The 18,392-nt window shown below is 44.0% G+C and overlaps 3 protein-coding genes across 3 annotated transcripts in view; 1 reads left to right on the top strand and 2 right to left on the bottom strand.

Moving 5' to 3' along the window:
- Nucleotides 1–139: 139 nt before the first annotated feature.
- On the bottom strand, nucleotides 140–2,502 carry cldnk (claudin k). Its single transcript, XM_062533232.1, has one exon. The coding sequence runs from the start codon at nucleotides 2,489–2,491 to the stop codon at nucleotides 1,844–1,846; it is 648 nt and encodes a 215-aa protein (XP_062389216.1). The 5' UTR covers nucleotides 2,492–2,502; the 3' UTR covers nucleotides 140–1,843.
- Nucleotides 2,503–3,978: 1,476 nt separating this feature from the next.
- Nucleotides 3,979–9,445, bottom strand: btr02 (bloodthirsty-related gene family, member 2). Its single transcript, XM_062533231.1, has 7 exons — nucleotides 9,326–9,445; nucleotides 7,789–8,079; nucleotides 7,549–7,629; nucleotides 6,056–6,277; nucleotides 5,642–5,789; nucleotides 5,307–5,333; nucleotides 3,979–5,104 (listed from the first exon to the last, which is right to left on the bottom strand). The coding sequence occupies exons 2-7, from the start codon at nucleotides 8,074–8,076 to the stop codon at nucleotides 4,560–4,562; spliced, it is 1,311 nt and encodes a 436-aa protein (XP_062389215.1). The 5' UTR covers nucleotides 8,077–8,079; nucleotides 9,326–9,445; the 3' UTR covers nucleotides 3,979–4,559.
- Nucleotides 9,446–12,587: 3,142 nt separating this feature from the next.
- The window catches only part of rsad1 (radical S-adenosyl methionine domain containing 1), an 8,281-nt gene continuing 2,476 nt past the window's right edge, over nucleotides 12,588–18,392 (top strand). The window contains exons 1-6 of the mRNA XM_062531280.1: nucleotides 12,588–12,856; nucleotides 12,951–13,084; nucleotides 13,289–13,493; nucleotides 17,033–17,398; nucleotides 17,486–17,549; nucleotides 18,317–18,392. The exon at nucleotides 18,317–18,392 is cut by the window's right edge and continues 72 nt beyond it. Coding sequence (XP_062387264.1) covers nucleotides 12,653–12,856; nucleotides 12,951–13,084; nucleotides 13,289–13,493; nucleotides 17,033–17,398; nucleotides 17,486–17,549; nucleotides 18,317–18,392 — 1,049 coding nt within the window. The 5' untranslated portion in view covers nucleotides 12,588–12,652. The remainder of the gene's footprint in view (nucleotides 12,857–12,950; nucleotides 13,085–13,288; nucleotides 13,494–17,032; nucleotides 17,399–17,485; nucleotides 17,550–18,316) is intronic.

Below are 18,392 nucleotides of genomic sequence, written 5' to 3'. Positions count from 1 at the left end.
GTACACAAACCTACTTTGATATCGCCTCCCAGTGTCAATTTCAGAATGTGTTCCAGGGAGTAGGTTAAAGGGTCGCGTTCCTGTCAATACATAACATAACTTTCAAGACATAACTCATACTTAAAAAAAATATAATCAGTTATTTTAGCCATCTGGCGTTTATTAATTTTCGCATGATAATGTATAGTAAAATGGAGTAGGCCTAGCCTATATAGCTTACATTGATTTTACTGTATGGTAAAAGCATTGAACAATAATTCCAACACCTTTTCCATAATAACAACCGATGCATACAGTACTGTTTTATTTTACTTCCTCCTCAGTTGACCAGAGCCATTAGGTCATGTATGAGTCACCACATGGCACTCACACCACAAAACACCATTGTCTTCTTGGCAGCAGTCAGAGCTTCATACAGTGGTCGCCTGCTGCACTGTTCGAAGGATTTCAACATATGCATGGGTACAAAGCAGACAGTGAACAAGGACAATGTTAAAGATTCTTTTACATTGGAATTATGATGACAAAGTTGGCAGACACAAGCACACAGACACAATTGGGAAGCATTCCTTGCATGTTGAATGAATATCCCACTGAATCAGCAATATGGTATGGTTGACCTGACATTGCATTGGCTTCCATTATCATCAGCTTTTAAAACAATGGGAGACGGGGTGATTCTACACCAGATGATGTCATTACCTTAGGAGAGTGAGGAGCCTTTTGTCCCTGCACTAAGAGGCCAGTGTGCACAGTGGTACCAGAAAAGGCAAGACGCCATCGTCTGATCTCTGGGGCCAAGAACCAGTGTTCAGTGTCCAACCTAAGAGCCTTCCCCCATTGGCCCCCTTGTGTATATTTATTGGCCAAGAAATGTCACTTTTACACAGAGCTGTGTATAAAAATGTATAACATTGTAATGAGCTCCCTCTTTATTTTAGTAGCCTCACATGCTTAGCTCCAACTTGTTAGCATCACAGGTGAGCTGAGCTGACTCGTGATGGTGACTGGTGGAAAAACTGACTGGCCAACATGCTTTCTAGCATGTCTGGGGCCATCAGGCCATTGCTTAAGTTGAACCCTGAAAGAACACTTCTTGGTATAGCATGCTGCATTTTTAACTCCATATTACCGTGTGTGGTTGAACCTTGACATGCTACAACGTAACAATAACAGAGAAATACATAGCAGGCTTAATAAACAAATGTGTGCCTTCTCTCTTGCTCTCTCTCTCACTCTCTGTACTGTATGTGTGAGACTGTGAGCTAGAGAGTGAGAAAGACACATACACATAAAGAGAACACCTATACATGTATATAACATATGTAAACCATTGCTCTACCACTTCAGTCTCTCCATTATTAACAACAGAATCAATGAGTTAGACAGACATATGTTTTTTTCTTGTCCTATGAATGTAAAATGTACATATTAAGTATATATTATGTTTTAAAAGTTCATTTGAGCAAACCCACTCATTAATTACTTTTTAGTTTAAGAAACTACAAATATTGAATGATTCAACAATGAACAATTCAAGACGGAAACATAATGGTTGTCTCATTGAGCGAGAATGACAGATTTTGAAACAGTTTGCAGCCAAAGCTTTTAAAGGACGGAGGACTTTATTTGTTTTATACACACACATAGACAGGGTTATTGGAGGACATAAGAGTTGGAATAATTACATGATTTCACATTTCTCTTCACAACCTCCATTGGACAGTAACCAAGGCCATGATCATGATACAAAATACCACATAGGAACATTAAAATTCAATCTATTACAATTGGGAATACTAAGAGAGAGGATCCCTGGGGTGAGAGCTGCTGTTCGGCGGTGTTAGACGTAACCTTTGACCTGTGCGGCCCCTCCCCGGCGCGGGCTGCTCTCCCCGCTGCTGAAGGTGGGCGAGGAGGGAATCCCCGGGGGGCTGGAGCCGGCGTAGAGGAGCGAGCCGCCGATCAGGAGCATGGCGGACGCGCCCCAGCCCAGGTAGAGCGCGGGCCCCAGCTCACGCTTGTGCGGCGCCGCCACGAACGGGTCGTAGAAATCCCTGATGATGGAGTGGGCGGCCCAGCACACGGGCACGAGGTAGAGGAAGCCCGCGATGACGAAGATGGCGCCGGCCACGCGGGCCAGGCGGGCCTCCAGGCTCGGGTGGCCCACGCACTTGGTGCACTTGATGCCCAGCACGCCCAGGGTGAGCGCCAGGCAGCAGAGGAGCACGGACATGACGGTGAAGCCGCGGGCGGCCTGCATGTCGCTGGGCAGGGCCAGCAGGCTGTCGTACACCTTGCACTGGATCTCGCCGGTGCTCTGGACGATGCAGTTCATCCACAGGCCCTCCCACGTGATCTGCGCCGTCACGATGTTGTTGCCGATGAAGGCCGTGACGCGCCACATGGGCAGGATGCACACCAGGAAGCCGCCGACCCAACCGATGAGGGACATGACCAGGCCGAGAAGTTGCATGCCCGTGGTCGCCATGACTATGGATGGACGTTGGTGGCTATAGCAACTTTGTTTTTCGTTTTGTCTCTCAGGGTGAGTGAACAGTCCACTCAAAATCTGTGGAACGGAATAAAACCTTCACCACCGCTGGTGTTTTGATTTCTTCCTTTCCTCTGCCTCTTGTTCTCCTTGTCCACTCAGCTACTGAGGAGGGCTGTCAGAATGGAGCCTGTGAATCAGATAAGCGACAAGCGGTGAAAATCAAGCATCGTGGGTTGCCACATTCACAAAATAACTAACAAAGCGCTGACACATCGGTCCACTCTCCACAAGAACAAAAAAAAGCCCAAACCCATGTCTAGGCCATCTATTATTATTAATTCTCTGTATTTTCACCATTTGCATAATCTAAAACATCACTGAGCTTGTCCTTATCATAAGTATTTTGGAACAGGCGTGGACAGTGAGCATTAGTGGATTCCAGGAAGAATAGGAGAGAAAGGGTCCTTTTCACACTGTCGTGGGTGGAGAGCTACGCCTGGCAGAGCGAGTGGATTATCTCAGAAAAACATGAGGCGCGCCTGAACACAAGACGCTTTCATGGGACGCTCTGGAGTGGGCCAAGCAGACCCCGGGTCTGTTCATGCCTGCTCTGAAAGTCAATCACCCTCACATCTGCCGTACACAACAGGACAGCACTCCAATAAAGAAACAAACTCCAAGATTTGGGCTCATGTCCCAACAACGCTGAAGTTGAAGTTATCAAGGGATGTGTGAGCATCTGTCAGTGTTTTTGTGATTTTATAGAATGTCCAGTGTGTACATTGTACACCTGTCTATTGAGAATGTGTCAATAAGCTTACATGTGGCATAAATAATGTGGTAAACATATCACATAGAACATAAAGATCCAGAACATAGACATCATCATATAGATCTTACCTACAGAGTGGAGTGGTTGTTTATCTTCTCTCCCAAGTCTTCTGGTGTTAGTCCTGGATCCTGTTTGTGCTGCAGCATCAACCGTCGACGATTTGGTACAACTAGAGAAGATTGCGGTTTGCCTAAACACCAAGGTTCACAGGTAAAAACCTTGACACATACACAGGTGGCGGAGTCTGGTGCTCTGGAGCTGAGGGTGTGCTTCTCCTGGCTGCTGGTGGCCGTTTGGGAGGTGGCGAGGAACGGGACTGGAGCGAGGGTCTGCCCTCCGGGATGCCAGTGAAGGGTCTGTGTGAAGGGGCAGTGGGCAGAAGCACGCGCATGCGATGCGAGCGCGCCCGTGTCAGCGTGTGTGAATGCGTGAATGTGTCTGAGTGTGTGTCTCCCAGTGCCTGGCGTTGTCGCACAATGCCCTGCTGTTCTCTCGCCCTCGGTCTCCTCGAATCCAACCACCCCCCCACCCTCCCCAAAGCCCCACTCATCATCAATCCATTCTGTCTTTTCTTTTTTCCATCTTTTGCCTTCTTGTTTCTTGATGTGAGGCCTCTCTTTTCATCTTCCTCTGTTTCCAGTCCATGTTCATGTTTTATGGGTTCAGCAGGGGTCCCTAATGATTGTCGCCATTGAGTGTTTCCTTTCAGATCGTGTTTTATGTAACATTCTTTTTAGCTGCTTTCTTTACCCTGGACTATAAATAGCTGAGAAGGACTGATATGACCTTCTGTGTTTCCTCCTTACCTGTGTGATGAATAGACTGAGGCTAAGGTCTTTGTTCACATCTTTCCTCTGATCTGATCTATAGAGCGTGTCTGTAAATAACCGGTCAAACACCGTTGATATAGGGACCGAAACCATGTATGTCAGGACACCGTGTTCATGTGACTTATGATACGATCTTGAAATTCCACTGATCCAACTATAATCCTCAAATATCTTTAGAGTACTGAACCAAATACAGTGCATACAAATGAAATCATATTTATTCATTTTTAGATGGCTAGGTGGCATATACTCCATACTTGAATCAGAAATAAATAAATGACAAGGAACGTGTCTCTAAGGCACACACATAGGTGAGCATTTTGTGTGCAATCAGAGAGATAAACCAGAGAGATAAGTGGAATACATAGTCTTGTCGGTTTTGTAGAAGGGTACATGATATTCAGATGCTGCAGCAGTTGCTGGTGATAATAAGAGGAGCTGTGTTCTTTCCTCCATGGGGCCTCCCGGGCCCAAAGAAAGGATGGAGCCTGTCTGTGAACGCGTCCATGAAGGTGTGGATGTGGGCGCCACTGTCCACGCAGAGGAAGGACGTCCTTCCCTCCTCGTAGTCCACGAACACGGCGACCCTCTTCGGCTTGTGGCGCAGGGCCAGGGAGGTGGGCGGCGACGTGTTGGCAACGTACTGACACCCGTTTCTCATGCTCACGGTCCAGAAGCCGTTAGCCGGGCAGACAGTGAACTTCCCTTTCCTGTTGACCGAGTGGCGGACCACACCCAGGTCCCACTCGGTCTTGCTGCCCACCTCCACCTCCCAGTAGTGTCTGCCCGAGAGAAAGCTCTCCTTGGACAGGACGTTGGTCATGCGGTCGAACCTTTTGGGGCTTTCGGGGATTTCCTGCCGCTTGTCACCATGCCTGACTTGCCTCTTGTCGTCAGAGAGGACGAGGTAGGCATGGGCCGTCTGGGGGTTCAGGGTGATATCCACTGGAACAGCAGAGAAATAAATAAATATAAAATAATTGTAAAATTCAAGAAATAATATTGAATTTCCCCTTGGGGATCAATAAAGTATCTATCTATCTATCTATCTATCTATCTATCTGTCTATCTATCTATCCATCTAAAGTATCTATCTATCTATCTACACGATTCATTCATGGACTCTCATGATAGGATAAATGCGTACCTGAGTATTTTTGAAGTCTTTTTAGCTCTGTATAAAGTTGAAACAAAGGAAATTTAATCACCAACAGTGTACTATGTATATAAAAACCGTGTGCAGACATGACATATTTCATTTCATGACTGTGTTCACACATGCTTGACATTTTTGTGTATTGAAAAATAGTAACACACACCAAAAACTTTTGATGATCAGTGATCACTTTTGAAAAAATGAGAAACAGAAAAGCCTTCGGAACTTATATGATAATGATACAATAATATCACATTTGGAGCATGAGTGTGCAACACATTTTATTTCACAGTTTTTTATTTATTTGATACATGTTTGACACCAACCTGATTTGGTGAGTCTATTGGCCTCCATCAGAACTTTGTCCACCAGGTCAAGCACTGCCCTCCTGGTGACGCCCACGCATGGGTCTGTCTCCAAGGAAACCCTGGACCAGTCCCTCATCTCTCGCTCCTCTAGGGTAATGCGTGAACTCTGGGAAACACCAAATCAATATGAAGAATGTGAAGCATTTCTGGAATGTGTAACAACACTACAGGAAATTAAATAGAAAAACAGGAGGCCTGCGGAACATCAAGCCAAAGTGGTTTGGCTGGCGCATATCCTCTAACCTCTAGGAAGTCAGAGATAGAAATGTATCCCTTCATTGTATAACAACTCACTTTGAGTATCTATCTGCTATGTAAATACAATGGAAATTCTGTGGCGGCGTTAGCAAAGTAGATTCCGTTTGCGTTTACCCATCTCTTCATCTGTGTTTGCGGCTCTTCCTGATTGGCCTTCCCCTCGCGCAGCTCTCGGATCTCGCGCTCCAGCTCCCGCACCAGCCTGCTCACGCGCTTCTCGGCCTGCCGCTCTTTCTCCTCCGCCGCCGCCACCACCAGCATCTGGCTCTGCTCGATGGAGCTGACCAGAGCGGAGAACACACGGTTGCTCTCCAGCACCTCTCTCTGACACGAGCTCTGCATCAGCCCAACATAAAAAATATAGAATTATTATTATTATTTTTAAACTGCTGTTTTTTGTGTTGAGGGACTTTTAAAGGTGAAGTCTTTGGCTCTCCAGCACCTCTCTCTGACACGAGCCCTGCATCAGCCAAAAATAATACATATATAATAATAATATTAATAATAATAACAGCTGTTTTTTTGTGTTGTGGGACTTTTAAAGGTGGAGTCTTCTATTTTTGAAAGAGATCTTCGATCTGATTAGAACCCAATGAGCCAGTCAAATACACCTTTCAGGTCCCTTGACACTGGCTCAACAAGCTCGGAAAACCCCACAACATTCTCACCATTATAAAGCTGCCTCCCGGGATCAATATGTTGACGGAAATATATGACTTTCACAACAATGACAATGGCAAATGGCAATATTCAAATGAAGAGTTCAGATACAAAACCCTGCTTGAGATTATGATGGCGAGTGAATGTTCTCCACATATCTGTTAATCAAATAGTTTAGCTTCAAAACCAGTACCACTCTCTTCCTGGTTTGACATATTAATATGTAGCTAAAAACCTAAAGGAACCTGCTTGACTACTTTCACATCAATGATAGGCTCAAATGAAGAGTTCAGATATACAAAACCCTCTAAACGCCACCTCCGTAAAAAATTAGATAGCAATGGTGAGTGAATGCTCTTCACACATTCATTCATCCATTAATCCATTAAAGGGACACTTCACCGATTAGCATTAAGCCTTGTATCTTTAGAAAACCAGTCATGTTTTTGAATGGTCGTGCATCATTCCCTCAGTTTGCCTTGAGATGGGAGAAATACGGATTTCAATGTTGGACTTCCTGCTTTCAATAAAAATCATCATTTTACATCATTGAAAGCAGGAAGTCCTATTCATGGGCTTCATTGAAATCCATATTTCTCCCATCTCAAGGCAAACTGAGGGAATGATGCACGACCATTCAAAAACATGACTGATTTTCTAAAGATACAAAGCTTAATGCTATAATCGGTGAAGTGTCCCTTTAATCATTATCCATTCATCAAATAATTTAGCTTCAAACACTGCCAAGCACCACTCTCTTCCTGGTCTGAAATATTGATTTGTAGCCAAAACCTATATAAGAACCTGATAAATGCTCGTTTAAAAGAATCCAGCAAAGCCTAGGCCTACTAGAAGTTGGATACTGGAGTATGCCTGTGTTTGTTGAGGCAGTGTTCCAACACACAAACAGGATCATTTGCCGGTTGCTTAGAAACAAGAACACTCACTTTGAGCAGTTGCAGGGAGTTCTTCAGCTTATCCACCTTCTGCAGCCGCTCCTGAATCATCTGCTGCAGTTCCTCTGCGCTCTGTGCCCACCAGTCAGTGGGACAGGATTTTGGAACAAGACCAGCGTGGAATACGACATGTAAATCTCCAGTAGTATGTTTCATCTGCATAGCCATAATCATCCCTGATGTTATCTATGACTTGTGATCATGCTGCCGTAGCTCATGACTGTACCATACCTTCTCAGTTTTCTCCTCGCTGTGGCCCTCCTGTTTGGCTGCCTGTCGTGTCGTCCTGTAGTTCTCGGTAACGTCTGCCAGGATGCGGTTGACGCTGAGGTGGGGTCGTGACCCGAAGGCCCTCTTACAGGACGGGCAGCGCTCAGCCCCGGCCTGGGTCCAGTATTTGCGCAGGCACACTTTGCAGAAACTGTGGCCGCAGGGTATGCTCACGGGGTCGGTGAAGATGTGCTCACACAGAGAGCACAGGAAGTGTTTCTTGGGCAGGAGACCGATGGTAGAGGCCATTCCCTGGCGAACACGTTTCATCATTCAAAATGATTTAATCAGAATCAGCTTTATTGGCCAGGTTTGCACAAACAAGGAATTTGACACGAGTAAATGGCAACTTAAGAACAGCATGTGCTAGAGAGTTCTGAGGCATTGAAAATCAATGATTGCCTGAAGAAACTTCCTAAAGGCTCAGCGATAAGACATTATGCACGTGAGGCAGTTATCAGCTATAAGTGCAAGCAGGTCTCATATCTTATCCCAGAAGGTAGAGCTATATCGAAACCATACTTCCTGCTCTAGCATTATCAGTGAGAGCAAGGAAAGTTTGTTTTTCCAGAAGACATTGTTGTGAGACAGAAACTTCTGTCTGACAAAACAACACGACGCACAGGCACCAAAAAGCCTTCAGCCCGCTTTTGCTTAGGGTTTGTATGGCTTTTGAGAGTAATGAAGACTTTGTGAAGGACATTTTCATTCAAAGCTTCAAAGGCACAGAATGTCAGCCAGAGAATGCCCGTTTTTCAGCATGAGGTGGGTGTTTGGCCTTCGGAGACTCTGAAAGGAATTGTTTTTGTGCCAATCACAACATAACCACTCTTTGGCTTTGTGAAGAGGTGCCCTGTAAGTTGTAGGGTCTATGTTGATTGAAAAAAACACATTCACCCTCCTCCACCTCCACAAACACCCACGCTCAACCTTATTCTCTAAACATTATGATCTCAGAGAAAAAGAATGAGAGAGAGAGAGAGCACAATGGAATGCCCCCAAACAGGTTCTGCTGAGACTCACACTCGGTCACGTCATTAAGTACATAGTTCCATATACGAGCAAAGAGTACATATCCTGAATTTCAATGTGTACATTTCAAAGACATGTTTAACATGGGCAGACGGACAGTTATATACACAAAATATAGCAAGAAAATCAGGTTTAAGTAAACATTCCACCTAATGTGAAGTTCTGTTCCACCTGAAATTTCATTACATAGCCAACAACATGAGAGGTAGCCTAAATGAAAAGTAAATAAACAAGAAGACAAATGTTGAAGTGTGGCCTATGCTGAGTTAGTTACCTGCCAACATTTTAGTTTTGTTTTTGGTTCACTAAGATGATTATGCAGGAATATGTCCCTCTATTTCCATCAGGTCACTGAATATGCTATCTCAAGAAAACACTTGGTGTAGAAACACTTGTCAATGTACAATGTCGGTAAAAAAAAAAAAGATTTTCAAAGAAACCTGACATTTTCAGATGTGGGTCTTACCCGAGAGCAAGGTTACGCGAGTGGAAGATTAAAGCCCCTTTTTTCTACTCCTTTGATTATGTGGGATTCCCTCAGATTGTGTGAAAGGGTTTCAAGGAAGGGTTTAAGAGTCTCGAGGTGATTACAGGTAAGAACTATTTGGGCGGGGAAAGTAAACACAGGCTCAGAGGTATGGCACTAGGCCCCACCCACTCAACATGTGGAGATAACACAAAGTCCAAGTAGGGTGACCAGATTGTGTCCTCTTTTTGGTTTGGTTTTGGTTTGGCTTATACAATCAAAACACAACAAACACACACTGATAATGTTTCTCTGTTTACAGTTTGACTTTTATAATCAAGCAAGCATATGCTGATTATTTTGCTGACTTCTGTCTGATATAGATATTCTAATCGAGAGATAGGCGTATAATGATAGGCTAAAGCTATTAGTAGTAATTGCTATTTGGCTGATTCTGCAATAGAATAGCTTAATGTGTTATGGTGAAATGATTAGCCTGGCTCATTTTAAATAACCTCACTGCTCAGGGAAGCCAGCCATTGAGTTCACTTTTATTTAATTTGCACGCTGTTGATTCCATTATTGGTAGGTTGTGTAACTGGGCATTATGCCAACCAATTTGTAAATTGCCAGTGGCATACATGTTTACTTTTGGAGGTCAGCCTCTGAGAAAATGTTCAGAATATTGAATATTTTATTTCCCACTGTCTGAATCTCTGTGCCATTTTTTAAACAAAATGAACCATAAAACATTTTGCGCTTGAGCTGTACACAAGCAATAGCCCTTATTTGCTTTCGTACCTAAGTATGTTTCAACACTTACTGACCTGATAGTGTTTGTTCTTCTAAAAGGAAGGAATGTGTTAAAAAACAAGAAAATGTAAAGATTTTTGTAAAGATGTTTTGCATTTATTTAAATCATTTCAACAACATAAACAGCAACAGTCGTATCCCAAGTGCACTTTACCCCCAAAAAGAAGAATCCACTTGAACTCATGCTTTCTAACAGATTGTAGAACTATTGTAATGATGGAAAATCATCTACTTCAATTGTAGAGAGGGCACAGTGGGGAATACATTGGATGGTTTAATCCATATGAATCAAACAACAAAAGAGCAATACCAAGTGCTCCAGCTTCTCAGCACTCTACTGTGATGCGCAGGTGTGAAGAACCTGCTCGTGGTTTTCATGTCGGAGTGGGAAGTCCTAACGGAATGACGAGCGTGGCGTGCGGAAGAAACGATTAATAAACATGGTGTTAAAGTTGTTGGGGTGCGGACCGATCCGGTCTTCGAGGTGCTCTATGGCCACTTGCACGGCCCCTCCGGTGCCGCCGCACACCACCCCTCCCACCGCTCCACCCACCGCGATGCCCACGGGCCCCTCCACCGACCCGATCGCCATCCCCATGACCGCCCCCACCACGAAGCCCACGCCAACCCCCGTGGCCAGCGTGGTGCGGAGCCAGCCGTTGTCCAGCTCGGCCCGGGCCCGGATCTCGCCGCCGACGCTGGCGTTGTAGCCGTCGATCTGCCGGCGCAGCTCGTCGCCCTGGAACTGCTGCTCGAGTCCGCACCAGGCCCGGCCCGTCTCCGCCTCGCGCCTCTTCTGGAGCCGCTCCACCTCCTTCCGCACGCTGTCCTCCGCCCGCTGGTACGAGTGGCTGGTGTAGTACTGGCCGCCCAGCGCCGTCACCATCCGCTCGATCTTGCGCGCCAGCTCCCGGGCCTGGCTGCGGTCCTGCCAGTTCTTGCTGAAGACGTGGTAGCGGCAGCCGCACTGCTCCAGCAGCTCGCGCAGGTGCGCGTCGGTGCGCATCACCCGGTCGTCCAGCGCCTGACCCTCCAAGGGGCCGTCGTAGGCCAGCAGGATCATGGCGTGGCTCAGCGACCGCTCGCCGTAGCGTTTCACCACCAGCTTGGGGGACTTGATGTCGTTGGGGCTCATCCCCTCCAGGTCAAAAGCCAGGAGGAAGGCGTGGGGGCCTGGGGACGAGAGACACTTGGCCCTCCTCAGCTCCTCCTTCATCTTGGCCTTGGACAGATCCTTCTCGTAGAGGTTGGGGCTGTTGACCACCGCCACCCGCCGGCCCGCCAGATCCCCCAGGTTCTTGCGGCTCCCTGCAATGCTGCTGACATCCCTGGTGAACTCCTCCTTGGCCAGGATGGAGTTGGTGAGTAAAAACTGTGCGGGGCCACTGCTGCCGATCACCACAAGCCTAAGGTCAACATCGCCACTAGCTGCGGGGGCAAGAACAAGCACGTTTTACGTTTTATGGATCCAAACATAAAGCAAATCAACTGCAAATGAAGCAGCAAAAGCCCAAGAGATTTGTTGTTCCAAAGACAGAAGCTGTGTGTAGAAAAGTAGTCAACTTACGGTCTCTCCTGGGCATTGCTTTGAAAAGCCCTCCTTTGTAATATTGTCTAAAATCAAAAGTGAATGAAGTGATGAATTAGTCAGTTGAAGGATCTGTTGGTCTGGTCCTCTTCAACTTTGATGGCTTTCCTGCTGTAGACCGCATCCCAGAGGTGGTTATGTCTCACATTGTGTGTAACTTTTTTTTTTTTTTTTACAAATGATTGTGTTCCAGTTTTGGTATGGAGTGGAAAATGGCCCATGGGCAAGAGGGGAATTGAATTCAGTGTCTATGTCTCACAGTGTCCTCTCATTCAAAAACAACACACATTCACGCATGCATGCACATGAAAATGCTCACACAAACTGACAGAAAGCCTTATCATGGGTGGGATTATGCAACCTTAATTTGGGACATGGGACATCATTTTTAGTTAGGCCTATTACACAATAAAGTGTAATAAAATAATTAACTAATAGGGCTGTACAGTATATATTACAAATTGTAAGATATATATTTTTTACTTTACCTAAGTAGAAAAACAAACAAATAAACACTTATTTAGTTATTTATAAACATATTTGTCTTTTGACGTTTTCAACAGCATGCTAGTTATGCCTCTTCAACAGCACATTGTTGTCAGTTTGAAATTGAAGAATCATAAAATTATGTGTAGGCCTACACACTGCAGTAGGCCCTATGTTTTGAAAATAGTTGAGTGCTGTTGGGGCTTTCTGATTGCCTATACATAGCCTATGATGCTGCTTGCAGCATTAACCCTCTCTGATAGTACCACGTTGCTCTATGTTGCCATCTGGTGGTTACTGTAGGCCATGCGCGAGCTCTCTATTTCCTGTGACGTAATGTGCATACATTATATTCCGCCGTGTGGAATAGGCTGACATACTGTAACACAGTTACACGAGAACCCGTCTACTGGTTTTACCCCTATGGTTTTACCTTTGTCATGAATTGTTTTCATGTTGTTAGTTATCTTATATTTCAGACACTCCACCGCGACAAAGGTATGACAAATGTAAGGCATTTCTGTTGGTCTGTTGCCAGGCGAACATTATTTATATCACCGAAATCTGACACTGAAAGTGCTTCAAAGGGCACTTCAGTATCAGTTTTACCACCTCTATCTGATGAAGCGTCTCTATATGTCCACGTAAGTTGTGCATTGCTGTGGATATCATAGAGAGATACTCCGTTTGTGTGTGTGCTCCTCAATATTTAGACTTCCCGTCTTTATCATTCCTTAGTGGCCGTACTGTCTAAGAAGATGCTCCTACTGCAACTTCAACAAGTATATTTCCCGGTCTGTTAACCATTCTGCCATGACTGAATGTTTGCAGAGGGAGACAGAAACTCTGCTGAAGCTCAGTCAGGTTTCTCGGTACGTGAGCTGAACCTTCTCACGTGTTTTAGTAATGTTTATCATCTGCACGTCCATAGCCTACAGAGGCAGTAGCCTATGGTCAATAGTTCAAATTCAAGGAGCACTTTTCAGAGTTGTTTCACATATAAGTAGCCACAACCAGTACCAGTCTATTTAAAAATGATAGTCCTTGCTTCTAAAAGTATTTTACATTCTGTTTAGTATTACTTCAGTGTTTTTTGGAGGTGGAACACCTAGCTTGGCACAGCCTGCCACCATTGCGGCTGTCTTGGAGAGAGTCTCCCAACATGTTCAGCTGCCAGAGGAGGCAGAGGTCACCCTGGAGGTCAACCCAACACCCACAGGATCGTCCAGGCTGAAAGACTTCATAGAGGCTGGGATCAATCGACTGTCTATTGGAGTGCAGGTGAATAGTACATGACCTCAATTATTACAAGTCTGTATGCTCGTATCAAAAAGTCCTATAGGATTCCTATCAGATTTTTGGAACCAATAGGATTTGGACAATCCTATAATATTCCTAAATCCTATATGATTGTTGCTATTGCAATCCTATAGGTTTTTGGTTCTATAGGACTTTTTGATATAAGGTATACCCTTTGTTTTCCCTTCATGTACAGTGCGCTGCTTTTACTTTAGTGCATTCTTTTATCGGCATATAGGCCTATATGTGTATTCCCATAAAAAGTTTGAATGTGTCATCGAGATAAGGGTACTATTCAGATCCCAGGTGATTATAATTAGATGTCTAATACCAGTTAACGGTCAAGTACCTTAACTTTAGTTATTTGGGTGATACCCATGTGGAGGCATGTAAGAGGTCAAATGAAGGACCTTTAATTGGTTTGTAATCATGACCCACTAATTGTTAGTTACATCAGATGTATTGACTTGTTATAAAAGCTCCTATGGATTAACAGGCACTGAACCTGAAAGTGTTTGCTGCGACAAGTGATCCTTTTAAATGAAAGTGAAATGACTGTTCTAAAAAAGAGGTAGTTTACAACGACAGTCATTTTACTCGTCAAACTTTGATGCCATTACTTTAGATTTGGTAATGACATATATTTACGTGAATTGTAAGTATGATAAACATTCACGGAGTGTTCTACAGTGTTTTCATTTTGAATGTACGTCGTTCAAATCACATCTTTGTAGACTAATGTTGTTCAACCGTTTCATTTTCTTGACCTTTGAGGCCAATATGTGTAAACTTCAAGATTCAGATAGATAGATAGATACTTTATTGATCCCCAAGGGGAAATTCACCAAAGAATACTTGAGTTTTGATCAGTTATTGTTTGGTGTCCATCCAACTGTCTCATGCGATATTACAGGATTTAAGTAGGAAATCCCAAAGCAGTTGAAATTCATTCAAATGTATTCACTTGGGGGCGGGGGTGTTAAGTGAGACTCAAAGTGAGTGTCATTTGCGTAACACAGGTGATGGAAATGCAGACAGACTTGCAGACAGTTTCCTTAAGACGAATCTTAATGAATGTCCTTAAAAATGTAAATGACGTGAATGGAAACCCTGGTAGTGGACCATCATCCCTTTTGAGGCTGCACCTTTATCCTCTGGTTCCTTCACCCCCTCCCTCTCCGAAAATGAGCTGCCTCTTTAGTGCTTTTACTGAGTGACCAGTGATTAATGAATTTGTTACGTGGGCAACACTGAGCAAGGGGCAGGAGCCACCAAAATTAGGCCAACGCCGGAACAAAGGGTAGACCAGGGCCGCATGATGGGCAAGAGCTGTAAACACAGAGAGAGAACACCTCTCTCACCATGTACGAATGGAAAACGCATCAGCCTCTTGTGCACAGGCCCATTGAGAAGCACCTGCAAATGGAATTAGGCTATGGTGCTGAGAGTCCATTAGGACACACAGTGTTCCAGATATCAAAGGATGCCTGCATCTCTGGATTCCCTCTCGAGGACTCTTTTGTCCAATTTTGTGGCCATCTGATTGAAGTAGGGGCTCTTCTGTCTAATTTTGCGGCCAACTGATTGAAGCACTGCGAGATTGTTTAACCATTAGGAACATTTCCGTCCTGCTTCAATGTAGTCATTACTTACACATTATAATTTTGCAGAGCAGAGGTGTTCAGTGTTTTTTCAGGCCAAGGACCCCTTGTCTGATGGACATGGTGGAGGGACCTCTATTACACTACCACATAATATTATTTAACTGGGCCAATAACAAGAATGTAGGGCAGCCAGGGGTTGCCATCTATAAAAAAATACCTTGTCACAGTGTGTTAATCCATTAAAATACAGATTATTTACAGATTTATGTTATGGTTATGGTTAAGGTTATTGTTATTTAGCAGATGCCTTTGTCCAAAGCGACATACAAATACATAACAATACAAATTCATTTAACAGTGAACAATTGCAAAAAATAGAATAGAATAGCAGTATTATCAATAAACAGTATAATTTCAAGCAATAGCCTAATGAGAAATAAACAATGAATATGTAGAATAGCGATTAAACAATTAGTCATTCAATCAATCATGTAATAACAATAAGTATGGCATGGTAAGGCTAAATTTAAGGAGAAGAGTAAAAATAAAAACAATGTCAAATTCAGTCAATGGACTAATTATAGCAAAAAACAATACTATATTATACAAACCATAACACACAAGAAATGCTCGATAGACTAAGTGCATATTGAACAAATATGCCTTCAGACCGCTCTTGAAAGATCCAAAACTGTTGCTGGAACGGAGAGTGCTGGGCAACTCATTCCACCAACATGGAACCACTGATGAAAAGGATCTAGAAATTGACCTAGCGTTTATGGTTGGTTGACACAACAGACGCTTGTCAGAAGACCGCAGTGGGCGGTTGGGAATGTACATCTTGATCAATGAACTAAAGTAGCAGGGAGCAGATCCAGTCAGTGTCCTATAGGTCAAAGTGGGAGATTTAAATTGAATCCTGGCCAGACTATAGGGAGCCAGTGGAGAGTAACTAGGAGAGGAGTTACATGTGTCCTCTTTGGCATTGAAGGCCAGCTAACCGTGAATTGCAATAGTCCAGCTTGGAGATAACCATGGCCTGTATGTATTGTGTGTATATACTACCGGTCAAAAGTTTGGAGTCACTTAGACATTTCAATTCCACTCCATTATAGATGGAATACCAGATGAGATCAGTTTTATTGTTTTTATTTAATCAGGGCAGCAGTTTTCAGAATACATTATATGCTTACATAATTCTGGGTTCTGGACTGTTGTAGAAAGAAATGACTGATCTTTAATTAAATATCTGTATTGCCCATTGTCATCAGCCATTCATCCAATGTTCCAAAGGCACATTCTGTTTACTAATCTGATATCATTGTAAATGGCTAACTGAGAAAACATTGGAGAACCATTTTGCAATTATGTAAGCACATAATGTAATCGGAAAACTGCATTCATGTCAATGGCAGCCTTCTACAATCTGATTTGTTATTTTCCAAACAATAACTAGCGCTCATCCAATGTATAACTGGTGCTCCTGTAGTGAAAAAAGTGTCTGCATGGAGTTCTGTCACTGATAAGCTCATGTACAGCATCTTCAAGGTTGTCTTTGCAAGAGGCAGAGGTTTGAGTTTGCATAAACAGAACATCCACTCTCAAAAGAACATTATGGAAACTACCGGAACTATCGGAAGTGCTATATTCCAGATAGCAACCAGGACTGCCTTGAAAAAGAGATTTAAGATCTCAATGGGACTCACCTTGTAAAATAAAGGATAAATCAAATAAATAAGTGAATAAATGAATAAAACCATTCATACTGCATTGACATAGGACATAAAAGGCTGGGTTGGTTGGTTGCTATGGTGACCCAGTCTTGTCAGGAGGAGAGAAAGAAACTCTCGTTGTGACAGTGTTGCTTACAACACCTTTGTAAACCCAGTTTTCTTCTGTATTTCATAACCCCCAAAGTCTCTGAACGATGAGGACCTGAAGCTCCTGGGACGAGACCACAGTTCCCGACACGCCCTGCACACCATCTCCGAGGCTCGCAGGCTTTGCCCAGGGCGCGTCTCGGTGGACGTCATGTTTGGGCGCCCCGGCCAGAGCCTGGCGTCGTGGGAGACGGAACTGGAGGAGCTGCTGGCGGTCTGCGACCATCACGTGTCGCTCTACCAGCTGACCCTGGAGAGGGGCACGCAGCTCTTCAAGCAGGTCCAGCGGGGTGAGCTGACCATGCCCGGCGAAGACGTCATGGCCGCCATGTACACAACCGCAAGGGACATCCTGGAAACGCACGGATTCCGCCAGTATGAGGTGTCCAACTTCGCCAGAAGCGTGAGGCTTTTTTTTTTTGCCTTTTGGTGCGTTTTTTGGTGTGTTCTTTGTTGAGTCTACTAGTAATGGGTTGTTTTCTTTTTGCAGGGTGCTGTAAGTGAGCATAATCTAGGCTACTGGAGGGCACAGCAGTACATTGGTGTAGGCCCAGGTGAGATACAGTATACTAGATCAGTGGTTCTCAAACTGTTGTGCGGTACCACTGGTGGTACACGGACTCTCTGTTGTGGCACTCTGAGAGTTGCAAGATGTTTGATTTCGTGAAGACAAAATAATCACTTCAAATGATATAAAAATATATATAGTGAAAAATCGTTCGATTTAAACTAGTTTTCATCTTTCTTGAAACAAACAAAACAATGCAAAACAGTATGTACAATGTGAAATCAAAGATCCTTCATTACTCCGCTTTAACCCTCTCTTGTGAAATACATTTAAATTGCCCTACTCTAGTGTATTTTAATGCTGGTCATAATGGTGGTACTTGGAGTGCCAATTGTTTTCTGGGGTGGTACACTGGTACTCATTGTAAAAAGTTTGAGGACCATTGCACTAGATAAACCACAGTAGATATTTGTAGTAGAGCTTTGATATCCTGCATTGCAATCTGTACAACACATTGTTATAACATAATTTATATATCATGAATATGTACTTTTAACACGGCCACAGGTTGTAGCATTGGATATCTTAGTATTTAGTATTTTACTGTTATTATTAATAGTCATGTTGATTTGTTGATTTGCTGTTGTTGTTAATCATCCTGTTTACATTGTAGTGTATGTTGTGTGTGGTGTCTTCAGCTGCTGGGACCTTGAATTTCCCCTTGGGGATCAATAAAGTATCTATCTATCTATCTATCTATCTATCTAACTGTCTATCTAATCAGATTGCTGTTGTCCGTTTGTCTGTCCACAGGGGCCCATGGCCGGTTCGTGCCCCACTCAAAGGGGTCCCTTCAGCGGGAGGCTCGTACGCAGACCTTGGAGCCGGA

Source organism: Sardina pilchardus, chromosome 3 (genome assembly GCF_963854185.1).
Source record: "Sardina pilchardus chromosome 3, fSarPil1.1, whole genome shotgun sequence".
NCBI lineage: Eukaryota > Metazoa > Chordata > Actinopteri > Clupeiformes > Clupeidae > Sardina > Sardina pilchardus.
This window is presented reverse-complemented; position numbering and strand designations above follow the sequence as displayed.

Excerpts from the sequence above, each read along its gene's own strand:
- cldnk (XM_062533232.1), bottom strand. The coding sequence starts at position 2,491 with ATGGCGACCACGGGCATGCAACTTCTCGGCCTGGTCATGTCCCTCATC.
- btr02 (XM_062533231.1), bottom strand. The coding sequence starts at position 8,076 with ATGGCCTCTACCATCGGTCTCCTGCCCAAGAAACACTTCCTGTGCTCT. Across the intron at positions 6,278-7,548 it reads ACTCCCTGCAACTGCTCAAA|AGCTCGTGTCAGAGAGAGGT; the intron begins GTGAGTGTTCTT and ends GGGCTGATGCAG. Across the intron at positions 5,334-5,641 it reads CAATAGACTCACCAAATCAG|AGCTAAAAAGACTTCAAAAA; the intron begins GTTGGTGTCAAA and ends AACTTTATACAG.